The 15079-nt window shown below is 35.5% G+C and overlaps 1 protein-coding gene and 1 long non-coding RNA gene across 2 annotated transcripts; one reads left to right on the forward strand and one right to left on the reverse strand.

The window, feature by feature from the left end:
• Positions 1–104: 104 nt before the first annotated feature.
• On the forward strand, positions 105–1863 carry LOC133881523 (uncharacterized). The gene is made up of 3 exons (XR_009902540.1): positions 105–253; positions 784–901; positions 1737–1863. It is a non-coding gene; the product is annotated as an uncharacterized LOC133881523 (long non-coding RNA).
• A 2146-nt stretch (positions 1864–4009) lies between these two features.
• Positions 4010–6214, reverse strand: LOC133882292 (L-type lectin-domain containing receptor kinase IX.1-like). The gene has a single exon (XM_062321427.1). The coding sequence runs from the start codon at positions 6198–6200 to the stop codon at positions 4113–4115; it is 2088 nt and encodes a 695-aa protein (XP_062177411.1). The 5' UTR covers positions 6201–6214; the 3' UTR covers positions 4010–4112.
• Positions 6215–15079: the final 8865 nt, after the last annotated feature.

Raw genomic sequence — 15079 nt, forward strand, 5'->3', positions numbered from 1 at the left:
GGGGGGGGGTGCGCGGGAAATTTTTTTTTTTCGTGTCCCGTACACCAGCCCCATTTTGTGTCCAGTTTTTATTTTCTTCTCCCCCCTTTCTTTCCCCCCACGTTTTCATCTCCCTCTCCCTTTCTTTTGCCCAGCCAAGTGACAACCCGAGAGAGAGAGAGGGAGGGAGGGAGAGAGAGAGAGAGAGACGCTGGGTTTGAGAAGAAAAAGAAGAAGAAAAGAAGATGGGTTTTCGGCCATGGGTTTTCATGAGGTAAATCTCTAGCTTTTCTTTGTGTTTTCGTTGAACCCATCAATTATATAGCACAAAAATCATCTTTAATTGTTAGGATTATATTTGGGTTTGATTTAGGTTGATTTTTGAGGGCTTTGGTAGGGGATAACCGAATGGGTGTTCTTGGATTTTGTTTATGGGTTGAATGGCTTAGGAAAATTTTGGGTGGCTTGATCGATTGTAGGAGAAGGAGGAGTTGGGTTTTGTTTTTCTTTCTATTGGCCGAAATTGGAGCAAATTTGGGGTTTTTTTTGGAAAATGAAAATGCAGATATTGAACGCATGGCTTTTTTTTGGAAAATGAAAATGCAGATATTTTGAACTGAACTGAAATGTTGGGATTTAATTCCAATGTCAGACGATTGAGAATAAGGAAGATAAAATGCTACTGAATTTTATCTCAAATCATGGCATGCGTCTGTGCATGACAATAATTTTTTTGGGGTGCTAGCCGAGTAAGTATGGATTGGGATTTTGTCTTATTTTGGGATTTCTATGATAATTTTTCAGGTGGTTGGCTGAGTCAGGGCCTGCGATTGATGAATTGTGGGTTGGGTAATTTCCTCTCTTACAATTGAGCTAACTTTTCAAAGAGCTGTGGGTTCTTTAATTGTAAACCAAGATTCATGTGAGTGGGTTTATTGTTTTCAAGTTATATTATACCGTTTATGATAAGATGCTTACAGTGGTTTCAGCAATGAATGAAGTTGCATAGCTTGTATATTTGAATGTTTTATTCGAATGAGAAGATATAAGGTGTTTAAAATAGAGCGGCTTGTGTTTTTACTTCAGATGCATTCTTTTTTGAAATCTACTTTATGGTTGGTTATATTCTTCATAAAATAGTTTTGTATCCATGCCCTTGCTTTATCTACTATGAGAGATTATGGGCCTAGTTGATTTTAGCATATGCTCTGGTACTTTTACCTATCAAAAAATAATTGTACTGTTTCTTTGTACAATTTTGTATCTGTTTATTATTTGACTTAGGTGTGTATTCTTTTACACTTCTAATTTCTATTGGTTTCATTAGTTTAAAAAATGGCTATGCATGCTGTAGTATTTGTATTTTGAAACCTTCTATTCCATTGGCACAAGTACTTTATATTTCCTTAATATATCCATCAACAAGTTTTTATTTATTTATTTATTTATTTTTATTAAGATTGCCTTCTCTTCTATAGATTCATTGACATTTTTTTTATGCCCAGCCAATATATTAAGACCATAAGAGCTTTAAGTAGTTTAATTATGTAGTATTTAGCTGTTGGATTTGGTGCGCTGAACATGCTTTAGTGTTCCAATATATTTTCGAAGGAAGATCCTAATAAATATATTTTTGAAGGAGGATCCTAACGTTTGCTTATTACAATATAGTTTTTATTTTTATTTGAAGTGAAGTGTTATATTTCTATTTGGGCTTCAGTTTGCTGATAGTTATCATTTATTTGTTTTTTTGGCAGGGAATCTACCACTGCCAACACTCATCTGCTTATGTTAAATTCTGGTTGCATTAGTTAAATTTTTGATACACTTAATGTCTTATCAGATTTTTGGATCCATCCAATGTTTTAGATGTAATCTGACAAGGAAGACTCAGTTTTTCAATACCTAATGTTTTTTTTTTTTAAGATTTCGTTTTAAGGATGATTGTTATGCTTAAACAATTTGGCAGTTGGGATTGCATTTTAGTAATTTCTTTTTGTTTTTTTGTTTTTTTTTTAACATGTATAGATAGATGCATTGCTTAAAGATGTGAACTCAGGCAAACCAAAATTCTATTTTTGGTTTGTTATCTTTTATGCAGATTAATAAATGCAATTTAGATAATTCATACCAAACATTAAAATATTAATTGGCAAAAAAAAAAAATGCAATTGTCACATTTTTTTTACTAAAATAAATTATTTATCATTAGTGACGACTTACGTAGTCACTAATTAATATACAAAATATTATTAACGATGACTTTTGTCGTCGCTATTTAGTCTTTAACGACGGCTTTTCAGCAACCACTTTTGCGACGATCAAAGTCGTCGCTAATAGTCAATAGCGACCACTTTTAGGGCTGTAGTGACGATTCAGGGTCGTCGTTAAATACCATTTTTCTTGTAGTATATAAGGTCAAAATAAAAATTTATTCAAATACATGGGATGTATATATATAAACGCTGTCGTCTCATATATATGCTTCTTTTGCTGAAGTTTAATTTGCCTTCGTCACCCGGCCACTTGATCTCCCCTAGCTAGTCCCTTGGAACCCAACCCAAATTAAAATGGATTTGCATCCGGTCTTTTAGCCTTTATATAAAAAATCTATAAAAATGTAAATTAAAATTGTATTATAAAGGTATTTTAGGAAATTTAATTACAATATCATTCAATTTTCCAGCCTATTGCACTATATATACCAAAATAGTGGAATACATATTCAGAATTCTATTCTAATGTTATAATCAAACTAATAAATAACATGTTCGCGTAATCTTCACTCAATTGAGTTTGTGAATAAAGGCTAATTTTCTAATTTTTATTTTAGGATTGTGTCCCTAATCTTTATTTAAACACCCTAAGACCGGCTTGGTCAATTATTATTTGCCCCTTATTATCAATTTTTATAGATAAGAATACTCTAACTAAAGTTTTCATCTTTAGTTTTCCTGAATTCTCTAGAATTTATATATACAATTAATTAAGGGTTGTGAGTTTTGTATTTATAGATTTTGTTTCTCACTATGCAATGCTCCATCAGTTAATATCAGAACCAGGCTGTGTGCAACAACAGTAATGATATAGACCAAATTAAAAGTGGCTTCCCGAAGGACTTTAGAATTGATTCCAGTTAAAAAAAAAAAAAGTCATGGAATTAAAATTCTAACGAGAGAAACACAAAAATCCCAAAACATCTCATTAGCAAATAAAAGATTAAAAAAGTTAAAAGAAAATCAAAAACAGTGACCCATATAGCTTGTCTGTGGATCTGGATTGACCCATGGCGGGGATTTTTAGTCCTTTTTTTTTTTTTTTTTTTTAATTAGTTTTTTACATTTTGAATTTTTGAATTATTATTATTTTTTTTTTATGGGGCAGAACACCATTTAATCAGGGGCGGAGCCAGCTTTTATAATTTGAGGGGTCAAATTGAAAAAACAAAATTGGGGAGCAAAACTTAAAAAATAAAAAAATTAGGGGTAAATTTTTTATTTTTTTTTATTTTTTAAGAATATATATATATTTTGGGAAGAACCTTAGGGCTGGGGGCCAGGCCCCCAAACCCCTTGCTACCTCTGCCTCATTTTACTTGCTAGCTGTTTAAGTTAACGAAAAAAAAATCAAACAATAAGTTATGATTAAAAGGGGCAAATTATAAATTAGAACCTTACGTTGCAAAATCAAATTCTCATAGTTTAGGGACAATGGCCAAGTAAAGGAATATGATACTCTTCATTTCAAGACTTGAAATGGAAATGAGTGATTGTATTGTGAGAATTTTATTTTATTACAATATTTATCTGTATACGTGATGCTATGTGGTGGATATATTGCTAGCTCTCATTTAAATTTTTTAAATGACATGTTATCATGTATATAGTTAGATGTAACAAAATAAAATCATAACCGCCATGAAATGTCTCATCTCAATTTCAAGGGAAGTGAAGATGATCATTGATGGGAAAAATATATCCACAACTTTTTTTTATGAAAAAAAAAAAATGTAAAGTCACTCATGTGGTTTTACTAATTAGTATATAAGAATTACATAATGAAATTATTTATGGTACAAACAGTCTGTCATACGTATCAAATGTCTATTTATGTACGTTGTCAAGATAATTTTTTTACCTGGTAGCCGAAGAAGATGCCGTAGTGATTTGTGAGGAACCTTTGTCACTATAACTATGGCTTGAAGACTGAGCCTGCTGGACTTCAGAAGCAGTAGCTGAAGATGTAGATGCCCTACCAGAAGGGGCAACATAGGTTGGCACAGGCATCTTTGTTCCCAGATCAACGGGTAATGAAGCTTCAAAATCAAGCACACTAATGACTTTCCTTATTGAAGGCCTGAGACTATAATCTGGGTGAGCACACCAGAGCCCTACGATCATCAACCGTTCCATTTGCTGCTCATCAAAATCTCCACACAATCTGGAGTCGGTTGCATCAAGAAGCTCTCCCCTTCCATACAGCTCCCAAACCCACTCCACTAAAATTATCTCGTCTTCCTTAGCATTCGATTCGATGGCTTTTCTTCCGCAGGCTATCTCCAAAGCCACAATCCCAAAACTGTATATATCTGACTCCTTGCTAGCCTTGCCGGAGATAACACATTCAATGGCCATGTAGCCCATCGTCCCGGCCAAAGCCGTGGTTTGGGATCCCTTTGCATGTTCCACCATCCTGGCTAAGCCGAAATCCCCAAGCTTTGCATTGAAACTTGAATCCAATATGATGTTGCTCGACTTTATGTCCCTATGGAGAACGCATTGCTCCAATTCTTCGTGTAAGTATAGCAACGCCGACGCCAAACCTTTAGCAATGTTGTACCTCGTCGCCCATTTTAACAAACTCTTACTTTTGAAAAGACGCGAATCCAAGCTGCCATTCGGAATGAATTCATAAACGAGTAGGAGATCTTTGTTTTCGTGGCACCAACCAATGAGTTGAACCAAATTCCTGTGCCTCAGTCCACTAATGCTCTTCACCTCAGATGCGTACTCCTTTACCCCTTGGTTGGACCCCCTTGACACCCTCTTGACAGCAACATAGGAATTCATTTCTCTTAGAAATCCTTTGTAAACCCCACCGAACCCTCCTTCTCCAAGCTTATTTTCCTCTGCAAAGTTATTCGTTGCGCGAACCAATTCTTTGTAGGAAAATTTCTTTGGCCCTGTACCACGTTCAAATTCGTCGTCCATGGAAAGATCAAAGCCCAAATCCTCATCTCCTCCCCCTCTAGCCCGCTTCTTCCTTTTCATAAGCCAAACTATCCCCAAACCCATAATTAAAACGCATCCACCCACGCTCAGCCCCACCACCAAACCTGCCTTGCTTTGTTTTTCATTCTTGTTTGGCTGTGGTTGTGGAGATTTCGGAATCAGAAGTGGTGTTGTTGATTCAAAAGACCACGAGCAAAGAATATGCAACTCGGAAATCAGTCCTGTTCCGGCCGTGAAGCCAAATTTAACCCTTTCTGGTAAGTGCTCTCTCAAATCAACTATAGAAGAAAGGTGTTGTTTTATTGGGACGTTATCATTAGTACTATTGAATCCAGTGAAGCTGACACTTAAATTTTGTGTGGTGGGATCGTAACTAATACTAGAACTGTATGCTCTATTCTCCTTAATGATGCTATACCATGTTGTCGAGTTCCGAGATGTCATGCTGTTGATATTGATACCAACGTGCTCTCGAACTGGGTCAGGCGGATCCCATCCATCATTCCGGAAAGTATCAAATTCCACCGCAACGAATTTATTTGTAGCTAAGAAAGCTGAGTCACTCATTTGCTTGCGGCTCACAAGGCCAATGCCAGAGCCATCTATTGGAATAGGTGGAGGGAAATCGGAGCCTGCAAGGAAGAACGTTAGCCCATCTGAATAGCTTTCTGCACCTTCCGAAGAGATGATAAAAGAGAAATTGGTAGTGAAACTCGCGACTTTTCCTGTACTGTTTTCCCAGAGTTGCATGGTGTCTGAATATCTGGCTCGACCCCAGTTGTCCACTTCATTCGGCGTGAGTCGAATGACTGAACCTGAGAATGTAGCGTTTCCTGTCGTTATTATAACTTCGGAATTAATTTGAGAAAAATCTGTGTAGTTGAATGATAACTGGGATGCGCAGGGGATTATGAGAAAGAGGAAAATAGTTGTCATCATGTAGGGAAGATGAAGAAGATGAAGAAGCAGCTTTTGTGAATGGAAAGCCATGGTTGGGACTTGGGAGAGAGGTTACCGGCCAATTTGTCATCAAATGTATGACTTGGCGTCACAGCTATATAGCTAGCTGCAGGTGCTAGTCTTGCAATTTATTGACAAAATGATTCCGTATGTTGAATTTTTCCTTTGAAAAGAAAGTTTTATGCTTAAATTTCTTCTTTGAGGACTTTTTCTAATAAGTGCCGCCATAGGTAAGGAACCGGGATCAGTAGGGTGCCACGATGCTCTAACGTCACCCCTATCTATTTATATATTTATTTATTTATTTTAAAAAAAGAGAAAAAAATAAAAATAAAAAGGAAAAACTTCACAAAAGGTATCAAACTAACGCACTTTTTTCCATCAAGGGTACTAATATTGCAAAAACGTTCAATTGAGTGTATGAATTTATCAAAACTATTCAATGTAGGGTATTCCGTCACCCTCCGTTCTAAATCGATGACAGAACCCAAAATACGTGTTTCACGTGATTTACTTAAGCATTTCTTCCCTTTATACCCCTCAGAGCTCTCAAAAAAATTAACTAAAAACAAAAACCATGCCACCTTCAAAATGTCCCGTTTGAATAAAAAATCACACTCTACGTCGTCGTCGTCGTCTTCTTCCCGCGTTTTCTCGCATAGTCAGCCCAGTTAAAGATCAAGGCCACTGTGGATCTTGCTGGACATTCAGCACCACTGGAGTTGTTGAGGCAGCCTACTCTCAGGCATTTGGGAAGGGAATCTCTCTCTCAGAGCAGCAGCTTGTGGACTGTGCGATGGAAGGAGTGCTTAGCTAAATTAGTTGCCTGGGATTCCCTTACGTGGTTTGCTACCCTCATTGCAATGGCTGGGTATCTCAACAAATATGGTCTTTGTTTTTTTTTTTTTTTAAAACAAAATAGGTTAGTGATATTAGCCTAGCTACCACACCTATCACCAATGCAATTCCCAAAGATCATGCAGCCTCTCAACATGACATATATGCTGCATATCATGCACACTCAGCCAAAGACACCTATGCAATCACCACAAATCATGATGTAGAATCCAGTGCCACTAATGCTCAGATCATCACAGAAATGCTTCATCGTTGTGGACTCTGTCACTGCCTCTCAGTTTGAAGTTCATGAAAACAAGATCTTAAACCACGGCATCCATTGTTGTATCTCTTCTTCATTCACACAAAAAGTCTTTCACTCTCTTTCATGTACAAAAAAAAATTCATACTGTCATCACATCTCTCTTTAAGACGAACTCCTCCAATACCCACTCGCAAAAAACCAGTCCCACATTTCCTTCTCCAAATCGACAGTGTCTGTTCCCCCATCACCCCTGTCCTCATCCTCGTCTTCACCACCACTCGGCCTCTTCATCTCAGCCTCAAACTCCGTGCACGTGGGCCCAACAACGGCACTCTCGGGCCTGTAGGCCAACAGGCCCGTCGTCATATGCTTCTGATTCTTCTTCTTGATCAAACGATGACGTTTTCTCTATTTCTAGGCCTTTCTGCAAAGGCCCGTCGGGACCTTGTAGACGGCCAGGACGAGGAGGTTCATGACGCTGCACAAACAGCACCAGCATATCGCAGCGCACTCCGTTGGCGACCGTCGCCGTCCCTCCGGCCATCTCCCCCAGCCGCCTCCTATCATTTATTAGAAAAATAAAGAGAAAACATAGATTTTTGTCTGTTGAAAGCCAAGACACAGAGACGAGACTGAGAGACTGATAATGAGGAGACTTTGAGGAAGAGCTGATGAAAGCTCACTGGTTCTGTGGCTTGACGGAAGATCCAGGAAAAATGACGTGGGCTGCTGCCAATGAGAAAATAAGAGCATGGAGTGAAGAAAGAAGAGAAGAAAGAAGACAAAGAAGGAAAAATGACATGGGCTGCTGCCAAAGTAAAGTTTTGTTTTTTTTTTTGGTGAAGAGAAAGGAGATGGTAAGTATCAGACTTGGTGTTTGAAGGAAGACTGGGTGAGAAAAGGGTTGACAGTTGCAGAAAGGAGAGACATCATTGGGTTAAAGGAATGGAGAAAGTTTGCATATGTTAGAAGGAGGAATGACAGTAGATTCGGTGACATAAACAGAGAACAGAAGAGAAAGGGTGACAGTTGATGAGAAGAAGAGAAGGATAACTAAAGAGAAGTTAGACTTTTGTCTGTTGAAGGCAGAAAACAGAAAACAGAGAAGCTTCAGGAAAGAAAGAACGACCATGGATCATGCTGTTGGTTGTGTCTGATGGAGCAGTTTGAGTTTGCCATCAAGAAACAAGATAGTTTTCCTATATGCTGTGGTTTGGTTTCGTTGTGAGTCAAGTACATAAACAAAGCAGGAGAGAGAAAACGATGGAAAAAGACGACGACGACGACATAGAGTGTGATTTTTTATTCAAACGGGGCGTTTTGAAGGTGGCATGGTTTTTGTTTTTAGTTAATTTTTTTGAGAGCTCTGAGGGGCATAAATGGAAGAAATGCTTAAGTAAATCACGTGAAACACACATGTTTTGGGTTCCGTCATCAATTTAGAATGGAGGGTGAAAGAATACCCTACATTGAACAGTTTTGATAAATTCATACACTCAATTGAACGTTTTGCAACATTAGTACTCTTAATTGAAAAAGCGCATTAGTTTGATACTCTTTTTGTGAAGTTTCCCCAAATAAAAATGAGTGTTTCGGTAGCAACCACCCTTTATGTGAAGGGAGTGGCAGGCCACCCCATGAGTCGGGTGGCCTCGGTTTTTTCGTGGATTTAGTTTTGATCTTTAATTCTAAGAATTCTCTAGGTTTTATGTATAGAAGGGTTTTGAATTTTGTATTTATATATTCTGCTTCTCATTATGCAACACCCCATCAATTGATATGAGAAGCAGGCTGCGCAACATCAGTAATGATGCATACTAGATTACAAGTGGCTTCATGAAGGAATTTAGAATTAATTCTAGCAAGAAAAAGTTATGGAATTAAAATTTTAAAGAGGGAAACAAAATGACCAAAAATATCTCATTAAAAAAAATTAAAAAAGTTAAAAATAAAAAATAAAAAATTTGAAAACAATGAGCAATTGCTAGCACTCAGTCAGGCAAAGGAGTTGGTGGATGCTCTTAACAAGTTGAGTAAAGCAAACAAGTCAAATCGGAATTTGAGGTAGTTTCTAACAACTTCTCTTAACTTTAAAGTGCTATTTTTATTTTTATTGATTTTTTTTTCTTCTAATAAACAATAATTTTGTAGAGAGTACAAGTTGCAATGCCACATCATTCATGGGATTTTTGAAAAAAAGAAAAAGCAAAAAGTGTAATAAAAATATGTGGTTCTTGATAAATTGTCACTTATATAGGTGACAACATGTCAAATATTGAATTGAAATTGGAAGGGGAGTTAGGATTTGAACTTATGACATCTGACTCTGATACTATATTAAATCACCACTTGTCCTAAAAGTTTAAGCCTTCAAGTTTTAACAATAGCGTTAGGCGATGGCTTCGATACTATGAAGTAAATCATAAGACTATGAAAATTAAAAGAGAACATTGGAATAAGAAAATAAAGAACCACGAAAATTAACATGTCACCTTATGTGTGGACTCAAATTTTATTTTTAATATGCGAGGCCCAACACGTAGAATATTTAAGTGAAATGAGAGAGGAAAGTGAGGGTTTGAGTTCATGACCTTTGACTTGAATACTATGTTAAATAACCACTTATCTTAAAAGCTTAAAACTTTTGAGTTCGAATAATGACGTTAGTCGATAGCTCTAATGCTACGAACAAAATCTTAAGACTATGAAAATTAAAAGAGAATACAAAAAAGAGTTTCTTCTAAAATGTTCTTGTTTCCTAGAAATTAGAGAGTTGAGAAACTCAACCCAACAAAGCCACATGGCTTAAATTAACCTTAGTTAATCTAAGTTTTCCTTTTTTCTAACTTCCCAAACTGGCAAACAATCTAACATTTCAATAAAAAGTAAATTTACTCAAGAGTAAACTACTCCTTTCCCAGATCCCAAATACTATAATTGGACATAAAATAAAATAAAAAGAAGAGACATTTGCAGTGACAACGGGGCAACCATCCCGGCCAGAGTTCATGACTCCTCCACTGCTGCATTAAAGGCCAGAGGGCCACGACGCTGTCACTCAGACTCTGATCGCACGGCTATGGTTCATCAACAGATCCTGTTTAAGTAAGGCCGTACTTCTCAGAGCAGAAATCGCGCTACATAAACTGCGCATTTATTTCTTAAGTTTTCGATGTGGGACGCTAATTACGTTAATTGTAGGTTTATGCGTACATTGCATAGGTCGACTAAATAGTATTATTGTGGACTCGAGGTCCTCTAGGCTCTAGCAATCTATTATTAGACTATTTAGTTATTCACTCGATCATGCTATATAAGCAGATCTTCAATTTATTAAGTCACTAATTATATTTCACTTAAAAAAAATCAGTACTTATTTTAAAAAGACAAACGGGTTAGAAATTTAATAATATTTAAGAATTATAATTCTAACTTCATGAAAGAAATTAAAAATAAATAATTAACGATCCAGGTATAATTAAAATGCTATAGTGGGGTTTCAGAGCTGAGCCTATGCATGCCCCTGGGCATAAGTTAATCCAATCACTTTCTCTGCTTAGCAGACAAACTTCCAAAAATTTTATTGAAAGTGTCGAGAATAATTTCATTCAAATCGGCTTGTTCTTAGAATTTTAGGCCTTTGAGTCGGTATCGACCTAAGAAGAATTGACAACATAACTCCCGAAATAGTTCTATTTCGAGACATAGATATTAAGCAACCAAGACAACAGGACTTCTAAGAAAGTTCTATTTTGGGAGATAGCACAAAGCAGTTATTCTCGAAAATACGCGACAAGAGGTATATTCTGATTGGGTTCCAGAGATATAGACAACCTAAGATCGAGAGTCAACTCAGCCAACCAAAACTCAGGACAAGCGTGTCTCGGGGACTTAGTCATCAGCCCCAATTAAGGAATGAGTTGTAACACGGATTTCGTGGGATCACACTTGATCCCGAAAAATTCGGAATTGAAAATAAATCTCGGATTTGCCGCCAAAGATCTCACCTGGAGGTTTATAAGGAAAGAATCATGAGATTGGAGGAGAGAAGAACCCGAGTCTAAGTCGGAATCTAACGGTGCTCCCAAGCCAAAGAAGACGAAACCTTAGCAGTAAGGGTGCTCATCACGCAGCCTCTAAATAGGCCCATACCTCATATAGGGAATATGATCATTTCCATTTCATTAAATGAAATGGATACTCTCAATTTTAAATGAAAGGTCAGGATTTGAAGTTGTTGTATCTAATGGTATATATAAAGTCAATGTTGGTATATTTTTCAAAATTTAAAATAATTATGTGAAATCATGTACTCTATTAGATGTATCAACTTTAAATCTTGACCATAAAATGGATAACATCTATTTCATTTGAAATGGAGAGGATCCTATTCCAAGGTATAGAGGGGGACTGAATTTTTTGGATTAAACAGACTCTTTTTCTCACAAAAGTTAATTTAGGTAGACCTCCGGAAGGGTCTCCTAATTTTTAGTTATTTTATAAGAATATTTTGACAAAAGTAGCATTTTTAGCACACTTTGGTAGTTTGATGGGTCACATTAGTACACTTAGAAATTCATGAGACTATTTTAAAATTGGCTATTAGTTCATAGGGTTATATATATATAATAAACAAAAATTGGTTATATATATATAATAAACAAAAATTTAAAATAAAAATGAAGTACTCTATAACATAACGTGTATAACAATAACAAAAAAAATGTATCTACGAAACTTCATAAATATGTGTGTAAAAATTAATATATTAATAAAGTAACATGTAGTACAAAAAGATAAACATAAAAGAGCAGAGTCCATACGATTGATATCAGCATTATTGCCATTATACCAGACACCAAAAGTCTGTATAGGATTCTAGTTCTACTATACAAAACACAAACAACGAAAACAAAGAACCAAACTCAAAGGAAGAGCAGGAAAAAACACCCAAAAAACCAAAAACCAGCTGGGTACGTATCACATGACCAAGCTCCAATTATCAGTTAAATCAGTGACCGAAGAGGCATTTTCGCCCACCAAATCGTTACAGTCGGTTAATTAACTGAATTCATACTAACCATAACAATTTCCGATTATTTCAGTTAAGTCAGTTACATGTCGGTCGGATAATCGGTTAATCGTGAGTTTTTCATATTGAGCAAAGACTGTTTTTTATGGGCCAAAATGAGTTTTTTTTATTTTTTATTTTAAAAACAATGTTGTTTCATTTGAAATAAAATGATGTCGTTTTGATTTCAAATAAAAAAAAAAAAACACGTTCAGTTGAATTGGTTTGGTTAACAGCCTAAAAAAAATCTCTATTGCCTACCGAATCAAACCGACGTCGAAACAGTAGTTTTATTCTACCTACTAGCCGCTGGAAGTTAGTTGCCGGTTAGTGACGGTTTTGCGGGGGTCGGGGTTTCTGCCCACTCCTAATCAAGCATACAGCTGCCAAACTCGTTCAAAACCATACCTACTACTGCAGAATACTACGGGAAATACCCCAATTATCACAAAGTTTAACATTTGCCACTGTGAGCTTGAATTTCCCAAGGCCTTTAACCATAACCCGAGTGCTAGCCTCCCAACATATGTGATATAAAAGCTGTTCTTCAGATCACAGCTGATTGCCAAACTTGAAGCTGTTTCTGAGCTTCCAAAGATTGTACACAGCAGCTACAAAGAGCCAATCTACAAATTAAGGATGCTAAAATGGCTTTTGCTTTTCCAAGTCTTCACCCCTTCTAGAATAATATCACCCCAATCAAATAACAACAGAGGAGCTTAAGCCACAATTTTGCAAAACTTCTTTCCAAAATCCAAATCCTTTTGCTCAACGACCCACATACAAAAAATAAAAATTTAGACTTTTTCTTCTATGGACTCTTTTATTTAATCCTGCTTGCGTTTCCTAAAGTAAATTTTCATACCTGTTGACTGTTGTTGTAGCTGCAAGATCTTCAATTTCTTCACAGTAATGTTTTTCGAAATTACGGAATTTTAGGCCTTCAGGAACATAATTTTCTAGGGGGTTGTATATATATCCATTAATTGTTTGAGTTTCGGATATTTTGATTGTCACGAAGCAAAACCCTTATGTTAGGGAATATTCTCAACAATGAGCAAATGAGCTTACTAAATTTACGTAGCTAATTAATATATGAAGCCCGAAAGACTAATTAAAGTTGAGGCCATCAAGAGACAACTTCAATAAAAGCTCAAAAATATTTCAGAAGTATCCAATCCCGAGATATTAAAGATGTACGTTGAAAATATGTATCCCGGATACATTAAAGATATGAATCTTAAATATGTTGGAAAGAAATCTTAGAATCAGAAAATCAGTTCTCACACGATCTGGAACAACGATTGAAAATCCATCTATAAATAAGTACAAATCATTATGTATGAGATAGATGCATGAATTTTTTTATTACAAAGACTTGATCTATATTATTTCTTAAAAATTGATTTAGACATCGGAGTGGGTCCGGCTGACACCTCCGACAAGCTCCTTTATTGATATTTATTATTTTGTAGAGATAAAAGAAGAATTTTACAAAAACTTGTATTTCCGTATTGAAAACAGTCCTAACACGATAGATTTATAATTTATTCAAAGATGTATATAAACGCTGTGGTCTCATATATATATATATATATATATATATATATATATATGCAATTCTTTTGCTGAAGTTTGCCTTCGTCACCCACTTGATCTCCAAGTCCCTTGGAGCCCAACCCAAAATGGATTTGCATCTGGTCTTTTAGCCTTTATTTAAAAAATCTATAAAAATGTAAATTAAAATTGTATTATAATAATGTTTTAGAAAATTTAATTACAATATCATTCAATTTATCAGCCTATTGCACTTCACCAAATAGTGGAATATTCTCTTCTAGTGTTATAAATTTATAATCAAACTAATAAATATGAAATGTAGTAATATTATTTAAAATTCTAGCCATTCCATGTATTAAAGGTGGCATTAATTAAAAAGAAAACGGATGATCGAGTGGCTAGAAACTGATCATGTTGATTGGTGTTTCACGAACAACATGACGGATAAACAGAAGCCGTATGAATGCTGATGACGGAGACCAGATTACACTTTATGCCCACTACATGCTTCATTTTACTTGAAATTGGGAGTAGTTATTTCATGACTATGATTTTATTTTATTACATTTAACGATATACATGATGTTATGTCATTTAAAAAATTTAAATAAATTAGTAATTAACATATTCACCACATAATATTATATATACAGTTAAATGTAACAAAATAAAATTCTTATTATGAAATCCTTCAATTCCATTTCATTTAAAAAAAGGATATCTTATTCCTCTACTTAACCACTGCCCCTAAACTACGAATATTTTTTTCGCAATGAGGTTTTGATTTATTAGCTCCTTTTAATCATATCTTGTTGTTTGATTTTTCTTCTTATTAGCCCCTTAATTTAAAAAGCATAAAAAAATTAAATAATAATAATAATAAAAATATTTACGGCCACGCCATGGGTCAGCCAAAACTCACATCGACGACGTGGTGGGCCAGACCCACAAACATGCTATGAGTCATTGTTTTTATTTTTTATTTTGTAACTTTTCTAATTTTATTTTTTTAATGAGATATTTTGGTAATTTTGTTTCCCTGATTAGAATTTTAATTCCATAACTTTTTCTTGCTAGAATTAATTCTAAATTCCTTCATGAAGCCACTTGTCATTTAGTCTACATTAGTTAAGGTGTAAAGGAACAAAGTTACTTGTGACTTCGCTCATAGTTGAC

This window comes from Alnus glutinosa, chromosome 11 (assembly GCF_958979055.1).
Source record: "Alnus glutinosa chromosome 11, dhAlnGlut1.1, whole genome shotgun sequence".
NCBI classification, from domain to species: Eukaryota; Viridiplantae; Streptophyta; class Magnoliopsida; order Fagales; family Betulaceae; genus Alnus; species Alnus glutinosa.

Excerpts from the sequence above, each read along its gene's own strand:
- LOC133882292 (XM_062321427.1), bottom strand. The coding sequence starts at position 6,200 with ATGGCTTTCCATTCACAAAAGCTGCTTCTTCATCTTCTTCATCTTCCC.